The sequence below is a fragment of the Elgaria multicarinata genome, chromosome 9, assembly GCF_023053635.1.
Source record: "Elgaria multicarinata webbii isolate HBS135686 ecotype San Diego chromosome 9, rElgMul1.1.pri, whole genome shotgun sequence".
Taxonomy (NCBI): Eukaryota; Metazoa; Chordata; class Lepidosauria; order Squamata; family Anguidae; genus Elgaria; species Elgaria multicarinata.
In genome coordinates, this window is record NC_086179.1 from 3,622,643 (window position 1) to 3,646,770 (window position 24,128).

Here is a 24,128-nt window from a genome sequence, read left to right on the forward strand (position 1 = left end):
GCTCTCTGGGCGGTTCACAAAATGCATTGGGAAGGCCTTGGAAGTGCTGTGCGTAGTACTGAGTCATCCCTCTGGGCTGCCCACACCAGAGAGCATCAGTTCCAGTTGAACTGGAGCATCAGTTCCAGTTCCACTTTGCGGAGGACCTGTGGGACTTGTTTCCCCTCCTGCTTTCTATCACTTTGGAATTGGAGGAACCGACTCTGCCTTAGCACCATTTCCTCCTGACCCCCGCTCCATTTTTTTAGACCTGGAAGAAACGCAGTTGGTTCTTCTTCATGTTACAAGGTTCACTTTCTAGATTGCTGGAAGTTTTGCAAGCCTGCTGTGCTCTTAGGACTCAAAGTCCATGTTTATTTGGGAGGAGAGTCCTTCTGACGTTACAGGGTCTTTCTCCCATTTCCTTCAGGAGGAGCTTGATAAGGCCAGTCTCGTTTTGAGGTGAAATTTTGTCCCTTGGACTCCTTGTGGGGTCAGGAATTGTTTTCTACTTTCAGGAGTCTTGAACTAAAGTATGGATGTTTAGGAAGCAATAAAATGTAGAAGGAGTTTTCACAGGCTAGGTATTTAATGGGTTATACAGCTTGTGTCAGCCAGGAGAAATGCACAGTTTCTGAACAGTTTCTTTTTCAGTGTTTGTTCCTTATTATACTGACGAAGAAGAGAATACATATGGGACAGTGCTTGTCCTATGCAAGAGAATAAACTGAGAGGAGCAAGGGAATTGTTCCAAGTTTATTCAAAACATTTAGATTCCATTTACTAATCAGAGATCAAGGTGACTTTGAAAAGATGTGAGGCTTGGTTACAGTTGAGAAGAAAGCATAGTTTGGTTTGTCTAGAGTGGCGTGGGAGGGAGTGTCCAGAGTGCCAGGTGCTATGGCCTTCAGGCCTCAGTTCACCCACAAGGCACTCTTTTATGACCTGTGGTGTCAGAATCCTCCAAGGTGGGTTTACAGAATTTCTAGTTCTCAGAGATGGGCAGGAAGAGTGGAGTGGATAGCCCTTTGAGGGGTGGGGGCTTAAATAAGAAGTGCCCGGATGCTGGATCAGACCAAGGGTCCACCTAGTCCAGCAGTTCACACAGTGGCCAACTAGCCGTCGGCCAGGGATGAACAAGCAGGACACGGTGCAACAGCACCCTCCCACCCATGTTCCCCAGCAACTGGTGCACACAGGCTTACTGCCTTGAATTCATCAGGGCTAGTAGCCATTGATAGCCTTCTCCAGGAACTTATCCAACCCCCTTTTAAAGCCATCCAAATGAGTGGCCATCACCACATCCTGTGATAGTGAGTTTCATAATTTAGCTGTGTGAAGAAGTCCTTCCTTTTATTTGTCCTGGATCTCCCACCCATCAGCTTCATGGGATGACCCATTGGGTTCTAGTATTTTGAGAGAGGGAGAAAAATGTCTCCCTATCCACATTCTCCATACCATGCATAATTTTGTACACCTCTATCACGTCTCCCCTCAGCCTCCTTTTTTCCTAGCTAAACAATCCCAGTTGGTGTAACCTTCCCTCATAGGGGAGATGCTCCAGCCCCTTGATCATTTTAGCTGCCCTTTTCTGCACTTTTTCCAGCTCTTTAATATCCTTTTTAGGTGTGTCCAGAACTGTACACAGTATTCTGTGGTCGCACCATAGGTTTGCATAAAGGCAGTATGATTCTGGCCGTTTTATTCTCAGTTCCTTTTCTTATAATGCCTAACATTATAAGAACCCCACCACAACCCCGAGAGATCTCTTTCTGGTCACCGCCAGCTCAGATCCCATTAGGTTATACTTGAAGTTGTTGTTTTTTGCCCCAACGGGCATCACCTTACACTTGCTTACATTGAACCGCATCTGCCATCTGGATGCCCAATCTCCCAGCTTTGGAGAGATCCCCTTGGAGCTCTTCACAATGTTTGCTTTGTTTTGTTTACTGTCAGACTTGTCCCATTTGGTTTGGGCAGGTAGTGATTGTTAAAAGTAATAAAACCTACCAAAACATACGTGGAAATTCCCCTGCAACTGAGATAACATGCATGTCAAAACAGCTTGTAGCAAACCCAAATTTAAGTGCAAGAAGCCATTTTAGGACTCCTATCCATGTCTGCATGAAACTGACATTTGAATTAAGTCTGTAATGTATACATTTTGTCAAAACCAGCGCCTTTGCCACTTTGAAAGCGTTGCAGAATGACTCCTTTGCAGCTGACGTGCACTTAGTTGTGTGACTGGCTTGGTTTTCATTTAAGAGTTGCCACTTAGAATCATAGAATAGCAGAGTAGGAAGGGGCCTACAAGGCCATCGAGTCCAACCCCCTGCTCAATGCAGGAATCCACTCTAAAGCATCCCTGACAGATGGTTGTCCAGCTGCCTCTTGAAGGCCTCTAGTGTGGGAGAGCCCACAACCTCCCTAGGTCACTGGTTCCATTGTTGTACTGCTCTAACAGTCAGGAAGTTTTTCCTGATGTCCATCTGGAATCTGGCTTCCTTTAACTTGAGCCCGTTATTCCGTGTCCTGCACTCTGGGAGGACTGAGAAGAGATCCTGGCCCTCCTCTGTGTGACAACCTTTTAAGTATTTGAAGACTGCTATCATGTCTCCCCTCAATCCTCTCTTCTCCAGGCTAAACATGCCCAGTTCTTTCAGTCTCTCTTCACAGGGCTTTGTTTCCAGACCCCTGATCATCCTGGTTGCCCTCCTCTGAACCCCCTCCAGCTTGTAGACTTTGCCTGCTGGACTTCACTGATAGGGTGACCATAGAATCATAGAATAGCAGAGTTGGAAGGGGCCTACAAGGCCATCGAGTCCAACGCCCTGCTCAATGCAGGAATCCACCCTAAAGCATCCCTGACAGATGCTTGTCCAGCTGCCTCTTGAAGGCCTCTAGGGTGGGCATACCTGACATAATGTTGATATCGGAGGCTTGAGAAGCATTTGATGGGTGGGTGGATGATTTTTGGAGGACGGAAGAAGGCACACACTTGGCGAAGAAGGATGATAGTGGTGACTGTTCGTGCATGCTCCTTTCATCACTGCCCAAAAGAGGGAGCCGCAGGCAAGCGGATGACAAATAAAAGCTGAGAACAATAGCCTTGCTGCCGTTCTCCCAAAAGTCAAGGCTTTCAGAAGTTAATTTTAAGTTCTGCCTTGCTGGTCTCCTGCCAGGTGTACTTGCTTGGCAGCTGGAAATCCTACTGGGTCTCTTGCTTCAATTACATGAACTTTTAATGCTATCAAGTACCAAAAGCTATATGTGAGAAGACGTGTCTTGTGAAATGCATGTAATAAAGCGCCTCCTTGACCTTGAGCCTTATTGATCCCCAGTATTGGCTGTTTGGGTGACGTAATCTGTTGGCTATACATAGGCTGGTGGTAGTTGACTACACACACACACTCGCACAACTTCAAGGCTGCCTGTCCATGTGCTGTCAATCTGAACTAAGAATCAGTACAGCATAAAGCTACAGCTCTCAGCAAGGAATTTGGAGCCTTAGTCTGCCCCGGGATTTGCGGCAGTAACAAGCCACAGTCCCTTTGGGAGCCAAATGTTCTGTTGACTACTTGAGAAGAGAGAGAGAGAGAGAGAGAGAGAGAACTCTCCTGGAAAGAAATTGCAGTCCCCGTGAAGAGCCTGCATCCACCCTTGCACACAACTGAGTCAGTCTTCCAGATCCAAATCAAAATTTCCTTCCAAACGTCACAAAGTGTCTGTGATGGAGAAGTGGGACAACAGTGCAGGTGCCTCGGCTTTCCACATGCCAGATTGGATGGTGAGTGAACTGCTGTTCAGCTTTTTTTTAGCAAGCAGCCAAAGGTTCTTGGTTGGACGTGAGTCATTTTGCACCATGCTATATGCTTGTGTTATTACTCCTGATGATGCTTAACTACCGAAACAAATGGGCAGACGTCAAGACTCCATCTAAAGAATGCAAAATATTTTTTAATTCAAGAGTCCCTGCCCCACTTTCAGTTGATTTGGGCATAAAGCAGAATTGCAAGGAAGGGCACAAGAACGGCCCACTTGCTGGAAGCGGCAAAATGAGGGAGGCATGTCAGGCAGCAAATTTTTGAGTACCATTAAAGGAATTAGGAATAGATCGGATGCGCGCAATGCAGCATACCACACATACAGCTGTACAGGAACACTGTTGTGTTCTTGCGCGGATCCTGTTCCTTCCTTTGAGGCTTGCATAGGAAGACATCCCAGTGGATTTGTGTCCCCATGGTAATTAGTAGGGTGGGAAACTTTTGGGTTTGCCATGTCAGGAGCCACCGTCCCTTGTGCGGAACCTGCCATTTGCAGATGCTTCTACTAATCTTTTGTGTGGCCTTTTGAAGCCACGGGGCAGCTGGAGTGGTTGGTTCTGGTAACATATTTGCTTGCCAGAGTATGTTACTTTCCTAGTGGGCAAGTGGGTAACTTCAAGGCTGGTATAAACTTTTGTGAAAGTTAGTGCTCACTTCTAATAGGTTCCTGCCCCCACCTCCAAGTAGTAAAATCTGCTTTAATTACCTTGCTTCTGTTTAATATGTTACCGTAGTTATTCTGTATGCGCTCATTTCATTTTTCCTCGCAGTTTTTGCCTTCAGACAGCTACTGTGTACTCCTTTTGAGATGCGTAAGAGTTGTAGATATGGCGGGTACAGTACACAAATCTGTTTTCACTGAAATGCTCCAGGACTTCTATGCTTCAGATTTCTAGGTCCTTGGGATGATCAGAATTACTACCATTGCTTCCTATTAAACAATAACTAAATATCATTTAATACCAGTTTGCTATAGAAAAAATCCAAATCTATCCTTTCATAACCTGTAGTAGTAGTAGTGAAAAAGTGGTGTGGTGCTAATGGGATGTTCTGGAAAATCAAACACTTGAAGGTCAAGGCAATGATGCCTTTATAGGACTCTGGAAGTCTGTCTTTGAGTTTTCGCCTGCAGACTGTATGCCCCGGTCTTCAATGGTGCATATTTGAAAGATCTTCTAATCTACATTGCAGAGCTAGTTTTCTGTTGGCTGTTAGACTGAAAGAGGAGATACTAGAGAGCAGGAAGAGATGATGAAGTACAGATAAACCTAGAGAAGCCTTTTCACAACAGGATTCTTTGGCTATCAGGAACTCAAATTTATTTATTTCATTCGTAACCTGCTTTGGTTCATTTAGAGTTGGAAGAGACCTCAAAAATCACCCGGACCTGCTGAAGCAAGAAATCTACTTGATGTAGATAACTTTTTTTAAAAAAAGCCTTTGATACTAAGATAAGTTCACTTAAGGAAGTTCAAAGAAAGAAACTTTCCCCGACCCCAAATTGCAGACACATGCAAGCTCTGGAAAGCTTCCTAAATAATGTGATACGGATTGCAGGGGACTGCTGGGAAGAAATGGTTGGGAAACCATCCTTCCATGAATGCTCTTAAATATTTACTTTTATTCAAAAACTTCTATATCACACCTTCATCCACAAAATGGATTTTAGGGCATATGTCAACCATCAGTATAATACTAAAAATCACCATATAAAAATTGCATATCATTAGAATGAAATTTTGATAAGTTTTTTTTTTTTTTAAAGAATGATTCAACCAGCTAAAATTACACAACCATTTTTAAATGCCTGGACATATATTTTAAAAAAAGAAAAATATTGACCTGGCACTGAAAAATTATCTAGTTGTGTCATACCTCCCTTGGGAGGACATTCCAGAGTCAAGCTGCCAACACAGAAAAGGCCCTCTCCTTCATTAATGAGTAGTACACTGAAATAAATTTGCTATGTGGATGGCATTTTATCGCTTATATTCTTCCACTGGATGGATTCCAGAAATTTTATTACCTATGTAAATATTTTGGAGAGGGAAGATATTCCTTGGGATTAGATGCTGAGATACCGTATTTCTTTGATTGTAAGACACCATCATTTGTAAGACGCACACTAATTTCAGTACCACCAACAGAAAAAAACCTCCTAAGACCCGCGATTCTAAGACGCACCCCATTTTTAGAGCTGTTTATGGGGGGGGGGGGAAGTACGTCTTAGAATCGAAGAAATAGGGTACCAGATTTCTGCCAACGGATATCTGCTTGGTATGACACTGTGAAGTAAGTGTATAGGGATTTATTTTAGGGTGTTTCCAGATGAGGCCTTTATAGCACCACAGTCCTTCCTCATTCACGCAAGTTTTATTTGGGGTGCAGATGACTGTGTCTTCTAGTTGTAACCTTCCCGTGCTTTCCTACCACGTCCATCTTTTTCCTTACTGCAAAAAAAAAAAAAAAAAAAAAAAAGTTAAGGAGGAAAAAGATGGAATTGCTGCACAATGCCTTTTGATTGGTAGTGCCAGGAGCCATTTGTATGGAAACAACCTTTGTCACTAGGGTGTAGTTTCATAATTTCCATTAACGCTGTCTCTCCTCCTTTCGGTATACTAAGAACTGTGATTGTTTCACCTGTGGAAGTCATGGCTTCAGTGTGGTACTGTATAACATATGTAAAATCATAGGAATGTCCTCCTTTGTTGAAGGTTGTCTTTAATTGGAAAACCATGAAGTGTGTGTGTGTTTTACTTTGTCATGCACAAATTTGGCATTGTCTTAAAAGTGCACTAGAACAACAAGAAACATTGATAACTTATCAAATGCTTATCAAATTACCAGACTTGGTGCAAAGTGGCTTTCTTGGTTGTACTTTAACCCAACTTATCTTGCCTTTTGCATATTTCTAGAAAATATCTGAGGTATGTCAAAGTGTATACATAATGGTCTCTTTTAAATACAACATGTGTGTTTGTTTTAGTGTAATGTGATGATTTTGTAATTAACAAGTCTTTGCAGTAATCAGACTTTGCAAGATGTCAGTTGCATAGTAACATTGGGTTTGGGGCCCTGTTTTTCCTCTGCCATAAAGTTCTTGGTCTCACTGGCAATTGTCTGAATCTAGTCATGAGTCATTTGGAAAGCATTACAGTTTCGGCAAAAAGTCTTCATTAATTCTAGGATCATCCACACAAGTCTGCTTTTAATCCTAAACCATGCCGGTTTTGAAAAGCCTAAATGTGTGTAATGGTTTAGAATTTAAACTTCAATCCCAACTGAAACCAACTATAAGACAGTTCATTAAAAGAAGGTAAATTACAGCCATAGAATCATATACAAAAGGGAAGAAGAGTTTGGCTATTTAGAGAAGCGGTGTAGTGGTTAGAGTGTTGGACTGGGAGACCCAGGTTCAAATCCCACTTGGTCATGAAACTGACTGAATGACTTTGGGGCAGTCACTGGCTCCCAGCTTAAGCTACCTCACAGGGTTGTTGTGAGGATAATAAAATGGAGAGCCGGAGTGTCATGTACACCACCTTAGATTCCTTGGAGGAAAAGGTGGTATATAAATGTAACAAATAATTAAATAACATACTGAAATGTCCTTTCCTTCATTAGTGAACTCTCAGCAGTCAACAGTAAGATAGGGTGACCATATGAAAAGGAGGACAGGGCTCCTGTATCTTTAACAGTTGCACAGAAAAGGAAATCTCAGCAAGTGTCATTTGTATATATGGAGAACCTGTTGAAATTTCCTCTTCATCACAACAGTTAAAGCTGCAGGTGCCCTGTTCTCTTTTAAATCTGGTCACAGTATAGCTGCAGTAGAGCTCCTGCAGCTTTCACTGTTGTGATGAAGAGGAAATTTCACCAGGTGCTGCATGTGTACAAATGACACCTGCTGAAATTCCCTTTTCTATGCAACTGTTAAAGAGGCAGGAGCCCTGTCCTCCTTTCCATGTGGTCACCCTAAGTAAGAACAATCTAAATCATAATACAACATGTTAACTAATCAAATCTATTAAAACAGCGGTTCATGTGACAGTTCATGTGACGTTTTAAAAGCCTTGAGAAAATAAAAAAGGCTTATCTTAGCACCGAAAATACATAACAGTGAGCACTAGTTGAGCTACCCTGGAAGGCTCTCTTGCTAGTTACAAAGCACCCAAAGAATGGCCTCCAACGATGACTTTCATATACCTGCAAGTTTGCATAGGTGAAGGCTTGATGAACCAAGCTGTAAAAGGGCTTCAAAGTTAAGCAGCAGCACTGTGAATTGTGTTCAAACAGACCAGCAGCCTGTGTAGTTTCAAAATTGTTAAAGCCTGAAATGGGGTGTCTTTCACACCTCACATCCGCTAATTCTAGAAATTCTGTAGTAGCAGCAATTCAATGACAGTCTTCTATGTGGGGTGTGTGTGTGTATGTGTGTGTTGCTGCTGCTTGGTCCTTTCTGCACTGCTAGCTGTATGGAATTATAACTTGTTCCTACCATAACCAAGTTGAAACTTCTGATTGCTAAGGCAGTCAATTATTGATTCAGGTGGGTGTTAAATAATGTCTGTTGATATTATCTGGTGAGGACTGGTCATTTTGACCAGCCCAAAAGAGATTTTGTCAATTGGCTGTTAAAGTATTGTCAAATGAAGGTCAAATATTTTTTTAAAGCATTAACCCTTTTAGAGTAAAAAATATACTTTCATATTCAACAGGCTTGATATTTATGCTAATTGCACCAACCAATTAACTGATTTCGTTGTTTCATAATTAGCTTCTTAAAAAGGGTCATAAAATGTTATAGCAAGTTAATGAAGGTTTCATAGAATCATAGCATAGCAGAGTTGAAAGGGGCCTACAAGGCCATCGAGTCCAACCCCCTGCTCAATGCAGGAATCCACCCTAAAGCATCCCTGACAGATGGTTGTCCAGCTGCCTCTTGAAGGCCTCTAGTGTGGGAGAGCCCACAACCTCCCTAGGTAACTGGTTCCATTGTCGTACTGCTCTAACAGTCAGGAAGTTTTTCCTGATGCCCAGCTGGAATCTGGCTTCCTTTAACTTGAGCCCGTTATTCCGTGTCCTGCACTCTGGGAGGATCGAGAAGAGATCCTGGCCCTCCTCTGTGTGACAACCTTTTAAGTATTTGAAGAGTGCTATCATGTCTCCCCTCCATCTTCTCTTCTCCAGGCCAAACATGCCCAGTTCTTTCAGTCTCTCCTCCTAGGACTTTGATTCCAGACCCCTGATCAGCCTGGTTGCCCTCCTCTGAACACGCTCCAGCTTGTCTGTGTCCTTCTTGAATTGTGGTGCCCAGAACTGGACGCAATAGTCTAGATGAGGCCTAACCAGGGCCGAATAGAGAGGAACCAGTTTCTTGTCTTATATCCTGGAACTCCTGGATTGATCTACAGTTACAGTTAAATATTATGACGTTAACATGGGAATAAAATGAGATGACAGCAACTATTCAAAAATGAAAGCCATTTTTTAAAGACAAGCCTGCACAGTAAGCATCATGACTTCGTAGACTATTTGACTCTAACCATATTAGGTGCTCAGTTGTCCTTCCTCTTCTCTTACTTGCACACATGCACCTATTAAGTGTAAGATTTTCAGCGTTCCTATACTGCCCATTCACAGTGGTTTAACAGAAACCGATAAAACCATACAATAAAAAAGTACAACCAAAAACATGCCATCAAAACAAATTTTAAAATGGTGTCAGAGTAAAAAACAGCAAAAGAGAACAATAGTGCCAAAAATCTAAAAGCCCCAAGAATCTGTTTTTAAAACTGAGGACCTGGGAAAATAAAAATCTTCATTTGGCACCAAAAAGATCAGTGTAAGACGCCAGGTGAGCCTCTCTGGAGAGATTTGCCATTTGTGTTATGATCAGTGTGGCAGATCAAGAGGCACTGTGGGATCAACATGGACAAGAATCTGCAGTGGGAAAGTGTGTGTGTGTGTGTGAGAGAGAGAGAGAGAGAGAGAGAGAGAGAAAGAGAAGAAAGAAGAAAGAGAAGGGGGAACAGAGTTTAAGAGCTGAAGGGTTAAAGTGTTTGTGTTAATCCCCCTCAGGTTCAAGCTCATGTGACATTCTAACTGCAGGCTGGAATCTTAACCACTCTGTTAAATCCTTAAAGGCCTTGGCACTGCAGCCTTAATTTAAGGCATGAGAATTCAATACAAGCAGCTACCTCTCTGAAGGGAGAAGTGGTCTTTACACCACATGAGCCTAGACTCCAAGGAGTCCAGGTTGGAGCAAGTGAAGTTTCCCTATTGTAATCCCTCTTTTGTGTAAGACAATGGTTCTCTACAAGAAAGAAAGGATGATGGAAGGTGTGTGTCATCCCCAGCAGTTCAAAAGCCGCCTATCTGTGTGTCTTGGACTCTCCCTCAGGTGCTGACCCCAGGCATCCAGAGGCACACTTGGAGTTTCATGTGAGAAAGTAGGACAGCTGATAAGTATCTTGCTTGTAACCAAGCCATTGCTTTTTAAGTAGCTGCTGTCATGTGACTTTCCTTTCCTAACTAGCGAAGAGATCTTACGCAGTTGGCAGTCCCATCTCTTTGCTTAACGCACAACACAATTCTGAAAACCAGAAGTACAGAATTCAGCTACTGAAGCCCAGTAGCCCTTTGCCCTCTAGCAACACCTCTGTGATAGAGTGAGGATACTCTAGATAGGAGATAGAAGAGCAAACTGTTCACTCTGTGCAATCTGTATAGCTAAGATTTCCCAAGAGCTTATTTCCCTAAGTAGCGTGACTCGATTTTCCAGGATGTTTGTCGTAGCATTTCCTCGCCTTGGCCTTGCTCAAACAGCCCAAGACTTCATTCTTGACTGGGGGCATACGTTGGTGTGAAAGTGTTCCAGGAAGCTGGGAACTCTCCTTTGAGATAGCGTGGTTTACAGATCACTAAAAGTGTTACTGAGACTTTGTTAATGGGCAAATAAATGGCTGAACTTTGGAACAATGTATGTAACAGACGTTATTGGAGGACTCTGGGGAAGCATTCTGTACAGCTGATTGCAGATCAAGGTGTATGGGGTGTAGTTCTGCAAGGCATTCTGTAACATCTGTAAAGAAAGGCAAATGCTATTTTGGGCTGCATTAATAGAAGTATAGCTTCCAAATAATGTGAGGTCCGGGTTCCTCTCTATTCGGTCCTGGTTAGGCCTCATCTAGAGTATTGCGTCCAGTTCTGGGCTCCACAATTCAAGAAGGACACAGACAAGCTGGAGCGTGTTCAGAGGAGGGCAACCAGGATGATCAGGGGTCTGGAAACAAAGCCCTATGAAGAGAGACTGAAAGAACTGGGCATGTTGAGCCTGGAGAAGAGAAGATTGAGGGGAGACACGATATCACTCTTCAAATGCTTAAAAAGTTGTCCCATAGAGGAGGGCCAGGATCTCTTCTCAATCCTCCCAGAGTGCGGGACACGGAATAACGGGCTCAAGTTAAAGGAAGCCAGATCCGGCTGGACATCAGGAAAAACTTCCTGACTGTTAGAGCAGTATGACTCCCCAGTTCCCTAGGGAGGTGGTGGTCCCTCCCACACTAGAGGCCTTCACGAGGCAGCTGGACCACCACCTGTCAGGGATGCTTTAGGGTGGATTCCTGCATTGAGCAGGGGGTTGGACTCGATGACCTTGTAGGCCCCTTCCAACTCTGCTATTCTATGACTCTGTGATTCTATGATCTGACATGATACTATGACATGACCATGGTTTTTGAAGACAGCAGTTTGCCTTATTAGATGCGTTTTTCCCCACTTCTGCATCTGGAGTAGTAGACTGCTGACTGTGAACACTCATGCCAGAGCAAGCTGGTTCATGACTTGCAGCATCAGAATTTTTTTTATCTCATCAAGCAGAATCGTTTTTCACTGGAGGCCATGAACACGTTCAGCTGAGCGCTGATAACATTTGTCTGAACCAGCCATTAGTTTGTCAGTGCCAGAACACGTTGAGGTCTGTTAAGAAGACATGGGTGTTTGGACTCTTCAATGCAGAACCTCCCAGGGTCCTCCCCTGTACAAGACGATTCGTATGAACAGAATTTGCAGGAAGACATAGAAGTAGTATATTAAAACAGGAGTTCTGTAAACCTGGCCTAGCTTCCTAGGCAGCTGTTATTTGTGGCCACCATCAATTCCCTTTCCCTCTCTGTTCTCTGGCACTCAAGGACTTGTTTGTGGGTGGGTTGGGGGAGGCAGACCCTCTCTCACTTTGTGCTGGCATCTCTAAAAGAGCCCCTTCCTTCTCTGTGGCATAAAAGATGGCTGCTGCTACCTTCTCCAAACCCAGGGCAAAGTCAGAGAAGGTCCCCACCACTCTGTGTCCTTTTCAGTAAGCTGGCAGTTCAAGGGAGAGGAAGATCTTTTACCTTTTATATATATATATATATATATATATTGCAGTAGGCATGCAGAAGGGAAGGAATAATTCCAATGGTGACCAGACTAATAAAACTTTTTGTTTTAAGAATTAGGGCAGGGAATAAAGAAAAGCATTGAGAACATTATTTATTTATTTATTGCATTTACATCCCTCCTTTTTTCCTCCAAGGAACTCAAGGTGGCATACATAATCCTCCTCCTCTCCATTTTATCCTCATAACAGCAACCCTATTATTATTATTATTATTATTATTATTATTATTATTATTATTATTATTATTATTTTATGTAGCACCATCAATGTACATGGTGCTGTACAGATTACACAGTAAATAGCAAGACCCTGCCGCATAGGCTTACAATCTAATAAAGTTGTAGTAAACAATAAGGAGGGAAAGAGAATGCAAACAGACACAGGGGAGTGTAAACAGGCACCGGGTAGGGTGAGAGGTTGGGCTGAGAGTCTGTGACTGGCCCAAAGTCACCCAGTGAGCTTCCGTGGTCGAGTGGAGACTAGAACCCGGATCTCCCGGCTCCCAGCCCAACACTCTAACCACTACACCACACCAGCTCTCGAATATTCGAAGTGGTAGCCGTATTCGGCTGTTGCAAAAGCAACAAAATCTCGTGGCACCTTCACTATAGCAAAAGCTTTTGTGGAAACTGCCCAATTCATTAGATGCACAACATGTTTACCTCAAATGTGCGTGGGAATGGGTGGGTTGTAAACAGTGAAGTCATAAGCAACCTTTAATGGGTAGGGTGCAAATGAGGATATGGTTGGCATCCTAGTCATCTGACATATCAGATATTAATTGACCATGGTTAAATGCTCCATGAAGCAAAGAAAGAGACTGTGTGGATAGCAGCTCACCTCTGTCATTTCCTTATCCTGTCATTGGTTAGTAATGGGAGGTGTGAGTGATCCTTGCTCCCTAGTCTTGCACCGGCTAGGGAGCAAACCTAACAGCATATTAGTGACTTGTTGGAAATGCAGGCTTCCCTAAACAGTATCAGAAACATTATAAAATTGAAGTTTATATGTCGTTACCATTTTTTACAAATTAGTTCCATTATTTCACAATAACTGGTAGTTTGTAGTTAGCATAAGCAGCAAATCTGTAGATAATTACAGGTAGTTTTTGCACTAGTACAGTTAATCTTTTAAACATACTTGACTAATATTCAACAATTGACTAGTCAGTTGCCCAATTTCTTTTTGACAAGTCAAATGCCCAACCCTAACTGAGCATCAGATTTAAAAGAAGCAAACAACTTGAGCGTAGAAAATGAGAAATAATACGATGGACAGTAGTGGTGATCCCTGCAGAAGTACCATTTTTCTACAGTCTCCCGGCTCCCATGTATTGGTGGCAGTCACAGGAGAGATTCTGGCACACCAGGAAGCGAGAGCCCCAAGTGTGTACTGGATTCTGAATTGGTCGATATGTATAATTCATTATATACTGAGTATTTCAAGCAGTAATTGGATTCTACTACCCTTGCCCTCCATGGCTTACTACATCTGGTAGGAAGGAGATGATAGTACAAAATACAGATGCTAGGGTGCTAACTAGAACTGGGCTTTAGGACCATATTACACCAGTATTGTACCATCTTCACTGGTTCCCAGTTTGTTTCCAGGCCCAATTCAAGGTGTTGGTGTTAATCTATTAAGCCCTTAACAGCTCAGCCTCCGCTCTGAGTGCCCCTACATGCTGACATTTTGGTGGGTGGCTTCTCTGGAGCAGGCCTTTCCTGTGGTGGCCCCCAAATTGTGGAATGCCACCCCTAACGCTCGTCCCTTAAATATGGCTTCTGTCAACTTCAGGTGGCAACGATTAGCAGGTGGCCTCCACAGGAAGTTTCAGTAGGAAACTAGTAGTGTTTGAGTGGCTTTAGTCAGGGACAGTATGAACTGTGGAGTATGGAGCTGGTGCCAGTCGTAGGAGATGCTACTGCATTAGGAGGACCAATGGTTTGGCTTGGGATCAGATAACTTCTATGTATTTACATATAAGGTCTTTCTTTGTTAGGAATATCAAAAGCGATTCGTTGTGCATGACACTATTTCACTAAAGAGTTTGTACCTTACTCTCACAACACACAGCTTACATTTGGAACCGGGGGTGTCAAGTTTCTTTCAGCCCGAGGGTTGAACTAAACTAGGGAAGGTGTGGGGCCTGCATTCCAGGTGGGGCGAAAGGCAAAAGGAAATGGGGTCAAAGCACCCCAAAAAGACCTGCCTTTTTTAGTTTATTTATTGGTTACATTTTAACCCACCCAAGAATCAATGCCCTCTGGGTGGATTACACAATTAAAAGACTAATATGCCATGCAAACAGTTAAAATATAAAATTCAATACAAATATTTTTAAATATTAAAATAAAAAATAATTCAAAACAACAAACAACACAGGCATCGATAAAAAGCCATAAAAATTGAAAACTAACTCTCTGAAATGCCTGGGAGAAATGAACAGTCTTCACCTGGTGCTGAAAAGATAACAAGACAACTGTCATTTTTTCAGTGCCAGGTAAAATCCATTCTCTACTCCTAGGCATTAAAATGGTATATGACACAGGGCATCTCTGTCTGCTGTTTTACAACAGGTTTATTTGGAAAAAACATTGTTTTATTTAAAAAATAATAATTAGCTGTTTACATTGTTTGAATTTTTCTGTTAAAAAGTTTTAGACCACTTTTTTATTGTGTTCTATTTTGTATCTTTATGAATTGTTTGTTGCTATTTCATAGAAATGAAATGGCAACAACCTAAGCCCCTCACTCTCTTTGGGAAGAATATTCCATAAGCGTTCCACCACTCCTGGATCTATTTAGATGTGGAGTGGTATATAAATGTTGTAAATAAACAAAACATTAAACAAAAACAACGCAAGTGCCCCGGCGAGAAGGCCTTCTCCCTTGTAGCCACCTGCCTTAGCTTCCAAGGACACCAACACTTTGAATTGGACTTGGAAATGGACTGGAAACTTAATGCTCTCACTACAAGTAAGTCTTAGGATGGGCGTTTCCCCCCATTTTAGAATGGAAAAATACTGTGCCATAACTGGAAAACCACCAAAAAATTACCAGTTAATAGGGATGCAGCCAAGGGAAGGGGGCATGGTGATCTTTTGAATCCGGAAGGAGGGGATTACGACCCCAGGCAGGCTGCATTTAGCGGGTGGGCCTGAGCTTTAACACCCCTGATTTAAATATGCAAAAAATACATATTTGAAATAATAACTTTTGCTGCACATACCTATAGACATAAACACCCAAACAGTGCTTATATGCGCTCATATGGGGACTATGCAACTGTGTTGCTATGAACAGTCTGCAAGGAGGTTGAAGGAGCTCAGAGTGCCCTCTAACGATGGCTCATGCCTTTTCAAAAGACGTCTTTCCCATGTTTTGACAGAAATTAAGTGTACAGCTTGCAAACTCAGAAGAAAGGGACTGCGCCTCTTCTGAATGGGATATTCAGGTTGAACGCTGTCAGGCTAGCTTTCCACAAGCAGAGAATTTATCAGGGAGGAGGGCTCTAGCCTGACCACCTCCCTGAAGTGCTAGTTTCTGTATTTAAAAGGGAGCGAGTTTGTCGTTTAATACGGGGGAAATATCCAGACCGGCAATTTCTCCACTTGCATCTGATTTGGTTTAGTATGAAGAGGGTTGCACTACATTCCTGCAAAGTGCAATTCTGCTTTAAGTAAGTCTTTTCCCCCCGTTAGCCACTCCAAAGGTGACCGTCAACTCCCTCCCTGTAAAAAGCCCCTTCTTTTCATCCTTTTAGAGTTTTGTGCCCTCTGCCAGTTCTTTAGGCAAATTGTTTACTACAGTTGCATCCTCTTTCTTTTCCATTTTTAAATGGTTGAATTCCTGTAGGATTGTCCATGAGCGACTTGCCTTTTGTCTCTGGGAGGAACCGGGAGATGAGAACCCATGAAATTGCAGTGGCACCCATATAAACCAGAAAACAGAAGATACCCAAATAGCGCACTGCATATGGGAAAAGCATCCCATTCACATACATTCCAACCCATTGGAGAGTCGAGTTGATAACGAATGCAGCAGGCCTGGATGACTGTGTGAAGAGTTCTACTGTAATAGGGAATGTTACTGCAGCTGGCCCTGTTCAGTAGATAATGATGAAGAGGACGATATGAGCCAACAGTGCGATATGGCTGCAAGAAAGGCAAATGCTATTTTGGGCTGCATTAATAGAAGTAGAGCTTCCAAATCACGTGAGGTCCTGGTTCCTCTCTATTCGGCCCTGGATAGGCCTCATCTAGAGTATTGCATCCAGTTCTGGGCTCCACAATTCAAGAAGGAAACAGACAAGCTGGAGCGTGTTCAGAGGAGGGCAACCAGGATGGTCAGGGGTCTGGAAACAAAGCCCTATGAAGAGAGTCTGAAACAACTGGACAGGTTTAGCCTGGAGAAGAGAAGATTGAGGGGAGACATGATAGCAGTCTTCAAATACTTAAAAGGTTGTCACACAGAGGAGGGCCAGGATCTCTTCTCGATCCTCCCAGAGTGCAGGACACGGAATAACGGGCTTAAGTTAAAGGAAGCCAGACTGTTAGAGCAGTACGACAATGGAACCAGTGACCTAGGGAGGTTGTGGGCTCTCCCACACTAGAGGCCTTCAAGAGGCAGCTGGACAGCCATCTGTCAGGGATGCTTTAGGGTGGATTCCTGCATTGAGCAGGGGGTTGGACTCGATGGCCTTGTAGGACCCTCCAACTCTGCTATTCTATGATAAGATAAAGGCAATGTTACAGTGTCACATCCAGAAGACACTGTGTTCCAATGAGAAAGTAGCTGTTACAAGTGCTAAGACCAGCACCATCAGACCATATCCCCACAGTAGAAGTTTTCATCTGCCCAGATGCTCAATGATAAAGAAGCAAACCAGTTCGGAACACAGCCCACGGAGTCCAACTCCAATAGACAAGTAGGGCATGAGTTCTTCATCAAATCCAGCAGTACGGAACACATCAAAAGAGTAGAAGTAGATGGCCTGGACTCTGCATAGTCATAGCGTGCACGATATTAGGATCAACAAGCAGAGCTGACGACGCATGGCATTATCTCTTAAGAGCTCCAGAGCACTCATAATTTTGGCTTCTTTCATGAATGCCTGCTCCCTCAACATATCACCCACTTCTGCTTTATGATCCCCTTCACCCCATAGCTTTTTCAGAGCTTTCGAACAGCCTTCTAAATCTCCCTTCTGGATTTTATTTATTTATTTATTTTATTTATTTATTACATTTTTATACCGCCCAATAGCCGAAGCTCTCTGGGCGGTTCATAAAAATTAAAACCACAATAAAACAACCAACAGATTAAAAGCACAATTACGAAATACAGTATAAAAAGCGCAACCAGGATAAAACCATGCAGCAAAATTGATATAAGATTAAAACACAGAGTTAAAACAGTAAAATTTAAATTTAAGTTAAAATTAAGTGTTAAAATACTGAGTGAATAAAAAAGTCTTCAGCTGGTGACGAAAGCAGTACAGTGTATGCGCCAGGCGGACCTCTCTGGGGAGCTCATTCCACAACCGGGGTGCCACAGCGGAGAAAGCCCTCCTCCTAGTAGCCACCTGCCTCACTTCCTTTGGCAGGGGCTCACGGAGAAGGGCCCCTGTAGATGATCTTAAGGTCCAGGCAGGTACATATGGGAGGAGGTGTTCCTTCAAATAACCTGGCCCCAAACCGTTTAGGGCTTTAAATGTCAATACCAGCCAATCGGGCCTGGACCTGGACTGGCAGCCAATGAAGCTGGAAAAGGACTGGCGTAATGTGATCTCGTCGGCCAGTCCCTGTTAGTAAACGGGCTGCCCTATTTTGTACCAGCTGAAGCTTCCGGACCATTTTCAAAGGCAGCCCCACGTATAACGCATTGCAGTAATCCAAGTGAGAGGTTATCAGAGCACGGATAACTGTAGCTAGGCAGGTGAGCTGGAGATTCAGGGAAGAATGAAATGCTTATCAGCGGCACCAAACCTAACACTCCACTGGTGGCCAGCAGGAGAGGCCACAGAGACTCAGTCCCTAAAAGTTCACGTAGTCCTATCAGTTGCCCTAGGAATTTCCCCAGGCTTGCAAAGAGTGCATGGGTGACATTGGTCAAACCACAGAGGTGCTTTGGAGAAATTTCTCCCAGATACTGACCTTGGATACAGGAACCAAAACCTCCATTAAAACCATAGAGGAGATGTCCAAGCCAGAATCATTTTGAATGACTTTGCCACTTTACTGGTGCCCATGATCACTGAAGCTACTAACATGAGTAGGCTGTTGAATAGTAGGCAGTTCTTTTTCTCATATTTTGCAGACAGATACCTTGAGAGGCAGCCTCCTATCAGTCCTCCAATACTTAAGACAGACACTATAAATGACCTCAAGAAGGTGAGGGTTGGTTCATCAATGGGGGCATTGTATCTCTCTCCAGCCAGGTGTAATTGATGAACTTCTTAATGTATGGTGAAGTAAAGTTGATGACTTGGAATCCCGCTAAGAAGGTTCCACCCAGGGCCGGTATGATGGACATCAGAAAGATCCTTTGATACAAAACCAGGTCTGAGCAAACATTGGCCATCTTCTAACCTTAATATGTTGTTGGGGCTGTAGAACCCTTTTGCCATTAGGAGTCCAGTTTCATTTCTTCTCTTTACTAAGGCGTGTTAGCCGGGAAGAGAATCATATGCTGGGGAAAGCTGAAATGTGAAGTGACTTTGTACTATATGCCTGCCATGAACTTTGGTCGGTAAAGTTCATTCACCTTTCTGTTTAACTGTCTAAATTTTCGTTCTCTGTGTAGGACATCTTACTTGGCTCACTTGTGTGCTCAAGTCTAGAGAATGGAGACTCTAGACTCCTTTCTAGAACTGCTTTCCCTTCCTTCACCCCCCCCTTTCTTCATTTGGCACTTTATTTAGTTTGTGCTTCTAACTTAACACACAAATTAACAAGGTCAACATTCTTTTTGATGGGCCCAAAACTACAGCTTTGAGTTCCTTTTCTGGGATGCTGAACTAGTTAAGCACTTTGTCTGATCCAGGAGAGCTCTTATCTTTTTCACAGGCACAGAATGTAACATTGGTCCTAGAATGTAACTTCCTAAGAATATCGCCTTTAAAAGGATATTCCAGAGATGGTCTTTTTCCTTTTCAAAATGCACCCAAGACAGTAATATTATAGAAATTACATCTAATGCATTCAGAGATTTGATGGCCGTGCCATGCCAGCAATTCCTGGGTTGTATGTTATGGGCAATTGTTGGGTTAACTTTGGGTTGTTTAACCAGTAACTAACCCAGAGTTCTGGGTTTGCACATCACCAATGCAGAACTCTGTTAATTGACAATTTTAATTCAAATTATAAGAGGATCTCTCTGGGAGGATCTCTTCTCAATCCTCCCAGAGTGCAGGACACGGAATAATGGGATCAAGTTACAGGAAGTCAGATTCCAGCTGGACATCAGGAAAAACTTCCTGACTGTTAGAGCAGTACAACAATGGAATCAGTTACCTTGGGAGGTTGTGGGCTCTCCCACCCTAGAGGCCTTCAAGAGGCAGCTGGACAGCCATCTGTCAGGGATGCTTTAGGGTGGATTCCTGCATTGAGCAGGGGGTTGGACTCGATGGCCTTGTAGGCCCCTTCCAACTCTGCTATTCTATGATTCTATGAAAGCAGAAACGACGAGTGTGTGCTCAAGTGCTCCACTTGTTTGCTATAATGTGCAAACCAGGTTATTGTTTTTTTCCAAGCAGGTGCAGTTGTGAGCAAAACTTTTTACCTGTATCGATTAGGGCCTCTCAGAACAGAGAAAGTTTTTTTGCTGGCCACCCATCACTCAACCGTTGCTTCGTAAATAAAATGCTTAGTTAAGAAGTGCCATGCTGGATCAGACCAAGGGTCCGTCTAGTCCAGCACTCTATGTACATAGTTCTAACTACTACTTTTTCTTTTTTGGTTTGTCGTAACTGGACTGTTCAGTGTGGCAGCCCCATTTTACAGATGGAGAATGGCTGCTGAGAGAGAGCTGGCTTAGGAACAAAGGAAGCTGCCTTGGTCCATCCAGCCCAGTATTGTCAACGCTGACTGGAAGCAGTGGCTCTCCAGGGTTACAGGCAGGATTCTTTCCTTGCCCTTACTAGAGAAGTAGGAAATTGAGCCGGGGACTTTGTGCTTGCAAAGCAGGTGCTTAACACACTGAGGTACGGCCCCTCCCAAGTTTGACCAAGGGTGCCTTGATTAAATCCTTTGTTGCCCTCCCTCAGACACAGAAAGATACGATGTCTTCCATTTGGAGCCTTCCTGCATTTTCCCACTGCTTCTTCCATCTTTTTTTTTTCTTATGACAAAAAAAAGGAGCAAAAGATGGGATAGGTGCAAATGCTTTGGGATTTGTAGTACTAGGGGACTACCTGTCTGGAAGTAGCCCAAGTTTCTGAAATATGATTAGAAGCCAACTGATCCAACTTCCTGCTGCTAGACTCTTGGCGTAGCTGTGATCAGAAGAGAGAGCTTCCTACATCCCTTATGCTTTTTATGGCTTCACATTTTGTATATTTCTTTTTAATGTTCACTGTTTTTTAACTTTTGTAAGCCACCCAGAGAGCTTCAGCTATGGGGCGGTCTATAAATGTAAATAATAATAATAATAATAATAATAATAATAATAATAATAATAAGTCAGTTCTCGTGTTATTGTGACTGGGACTTCTTGCCTGGTAGATTTCTCAAGCTTTGTTAGCTGCAAATTGTGAGAGCCATTGGTAAGCGGCATTTTAACCAACTAATAAAGAGATGTTCTGTGCCTAGGCTGGGGCCTTGTACAGCACCATGTACACTGATGGTGCTATATAAATAATTAATAATAATAATAATAATAATAATAATAATAATAATAAGTCAGTTCTCGTGTTATTGTGACTGGGACTTCTTGCCTGGTAGATTTCTCAAGCTTTGTTAGCTGCAAATTGTGAGAGCCATTGGTAAGCGGCATTTTAACCAACTAATAAAGAGATGTTCTGTGCCTAGGCCGGGGCCTTGTACAGCACCATGTACACTGATGGTGCTATATAAATAAATAAATAAATAAACAAATTAAAGGGTTGGAAGGAGGAGGACACCAGTGTATTGTAGGTGACATGGTCTCTTCTTGGAACATACATAATAAAGCTGTCGACAAGCCTTTGTCCTTCCTCATTCCTTTCCCTTTTCAGGGAGGTGCCAGAACCGAGAGAAAAACAACCATGCAGGTGTTAGGCTCATGTAGGTTCCTTGAATTACACTGTTTTTGCAAGAGGTCTTGACCCTCTGAAGGGCACAGAATTCCCTTGCAACCGCCCTAACGTTTTTAAAAGGTGGGGGGACGGACCTCTCAACTACCAAGCCAGCCAGTAAATACCTTCTTTGTTTCAGCTGCTCATTAGTTAACTTTGTTCTAATGCGCCTCCGTTTAAACATAATCTGACCCTGAGAAAAGTGAGGTGGGGGGGGGGGAAGGGTAGGGCGAGAGACCCAAGTTAAAAGGTGCCTAATTAGCAAGTTAATTATAGCAGACAAGAAAATGTACTGGTTACATAAACAAGCTATTGTTATGCACACACAAGCCAGGCCATATTAGAAACCACAGCGTAATGATTTTGAGGTGAGGGCAACGCAAAACAAAAATGAAAGGAGGGAAAAGAAATAGCGGGTGGCAGATAGATGGTGAGGTTTTGTTTGCCAGGCACAAGCAGCGATGCCTCATTAAACCTTGGGCTTCTTTCTCTGCTAAATGGAGCCCTGGAAGAGAGAGTTGAAGCAGCCAGGCAAGAGGCAGGAGTCCTCTTTACCTCTCGCAACCTCCCTCCCCTCCCGCCTCTGCCCCATCTTCCCTCCCTGAGCAAAAGAGTTGAAACCAGAGCAGACAGGATCACTGGTGCAGGGAGGTATAAAGGAATGGCCAGCTGCCTCCCTGGAGGGCTGGAAGGGATTGCCAGGAAGTTCTAGGTAGCAGCGCCATGCCGAACCAAAAGAAGTACGTTGTGAACGGCGACTCGGGGATTAAAGCCCAGGTGAGGGAAACCTTTCAGTTTGTTACGGTAGCCGAGAGTGTACCTTTGCCTGCCTTCCCCATTTCCTTTGGAGAGGCGGGCGGACGACTGCAGCTCCAGCACCTCAGCACCCACCTGCCTTTGGCTGCGTTTTCCACAGGTCAAGCGTAGAAGCATCATGTTGAAAGTATTGATAGTTAGGACTATCCTTCTGTCTCCCCTCAGCCCTCACAGTGTGCTGCAGGCGAGGACAGACCAGACCTGTCGTATCCTCAGATGGCAAGGTGTGCTCCTGGGTTCCACGAGGCGATGGAGAACTGATAACGCAAGGCAGATTCTGCGGGTTGTGGAAGAGGGTCTTTTTTTGGGGGGGTGAGATGCGGGATAGGGCCTTGCTGTGTTAGACATCATTCTTGTCCTTTGGCAAATTAAGTTCCTAGCTTCAAATGTTCACAGCTTGTCAGACTGGGCATGGTTTGTGTTAGCAGCACTTACCTTAAGCGCAGCAGGTCAGAGTTGTGAGTTGCTCTGTGGGTGGCTGTGTTTTAGGGCCCCAAAATTAGTGATGCAGAAATCAACTTGCCCCAGAAATGGATGCTTATCTTTTAATGGATTCTTGTCTCTTAGAGTAAACTGCCCCCCTCCCCACCACCTTAGGTAATGGGTATCCCTGCTCATTCTGGCTTTGAATAGCAAGCGGAGATCCGGTAACTGTAACACAGGACGCTCATTTTATATACCATGAAGACGTGCTGTTTTGCGGCAGCTTTCTTTTAGGGGACGAACTGAGGAGTCTTATTTTAGGTTTTTACCCGCCGAATAAAACTTTCGAAAGCACAACTGCATCATAATCTAAATTAAACATTATTGTCTGTTTGTATCGCTACCAAGAAAATTCACCAGATAAGAAATTTGAGCTTCATATTTCAAAGTTTTAGTTTTGCCTTTCCCTAGTCAGACCATGGTTAGTTCATCTAGCTTAGCATGATATACATGGTTTGGCAGCATCTCTCCCAGTTTTCTTTCCCAGCTGTTATCACCTTTGCTTCGGGCACGTGTCTCAACCTATAGGCCCCCTTCGCATATAATGGCAGCAAATCATGGGTTAGTTAAACAATCCACAGTTAACCAAAGAACTAATTGTACGTTTGTTGTGGGTTGCTTAACCCACAATTAACCCATAGTTTCTGTGTTGCATGTCATAGAGCAACCTCTGATTGGAGATTGCATATTCAGAATGGAGGCAACATGCAACCGAGATAAATCATGGGTTATTTAATTCATGACTGCCCAAGAAATTGATGCTGAATTCACTCATCGTTTGCAACTGTTGCATGCGAACCGGGTCATAGTCTGAACCGACTTCCATGATTGGGGAATAAACCCCTCAGGAACATTGGAAAATTGGAGGGATTAATATGGTGCTCAGAGAGCTTCTCCCCTCTTCAGGTCCTTACTCTATTTCTGCTGCTGGATATGTGCCTGGGTGGTTGGTTCAGGGAAAGTCCACAGGGGGACACCCTAATGGCCCATCTCCTCTGTTCCAGCCTGCCTACCGCTGAAGATCTGGTGGAGAGGTTCTTCTTGGTATCTGCTCAAACTGTGGAACATCTTACCCCATGAGGCCTGGGTGGCTCCCTCTATTACTGACTTCCACTAGCTGGTGATTTTCTTATTCCGTGAGGCTTTTGCCGAGCTGGGCAGATAACGCTTTTACCTGAAGAGCTGGTTTTTTTTACCTGTAATGCCTGCCCCCATTGTAATGAAGTTTTTGCTGTGTTTTTTTTATATTTGATATCGTTTTGTTGTGATATTGTGATTGATTGATTGATTTTGGAAGCTGCACTGCATG

General features: G+C 43.5%; 1 protein-coding gene and 1 pseudogene across 2 annotated transcripts in view; one reads left to right on the top strand and one right to left on the bottom strand.

The window, feature by feature from the left end:
• Positions 1-24,128, top strand: part of AHCYL2 (adenosylhomocysteinase like 2) — a 134,472-nt gene that overhangs the window by 59,425 nt on the left and 50,919 nt on the right. Inside the window, exon 1 of one of the 2 annotated variants that reach the window (XM_063134617.1) lies at positions 3,619-3,766. The exons of the other annotated variant lie outside the window; for it this stretch is intronic. Coding sequence (XP_062990687.1) covers positions 3,710-3,766 — 57 coding nt within the window. The 5' untranslated portion in view covers positions 3,619-3,709. Of the gene's footprint in view, positions 1-3,618; positions 3,767-24,128 lie in introns of those variants that run through there. 2 annotated transcript variants of the gene reach the window in all.
• Positions 17,255-22,456, bottom strand: LOC134403898 (solute carrier family 2, facilitated glucose transporter member 11-like; annotated as a pseudogene).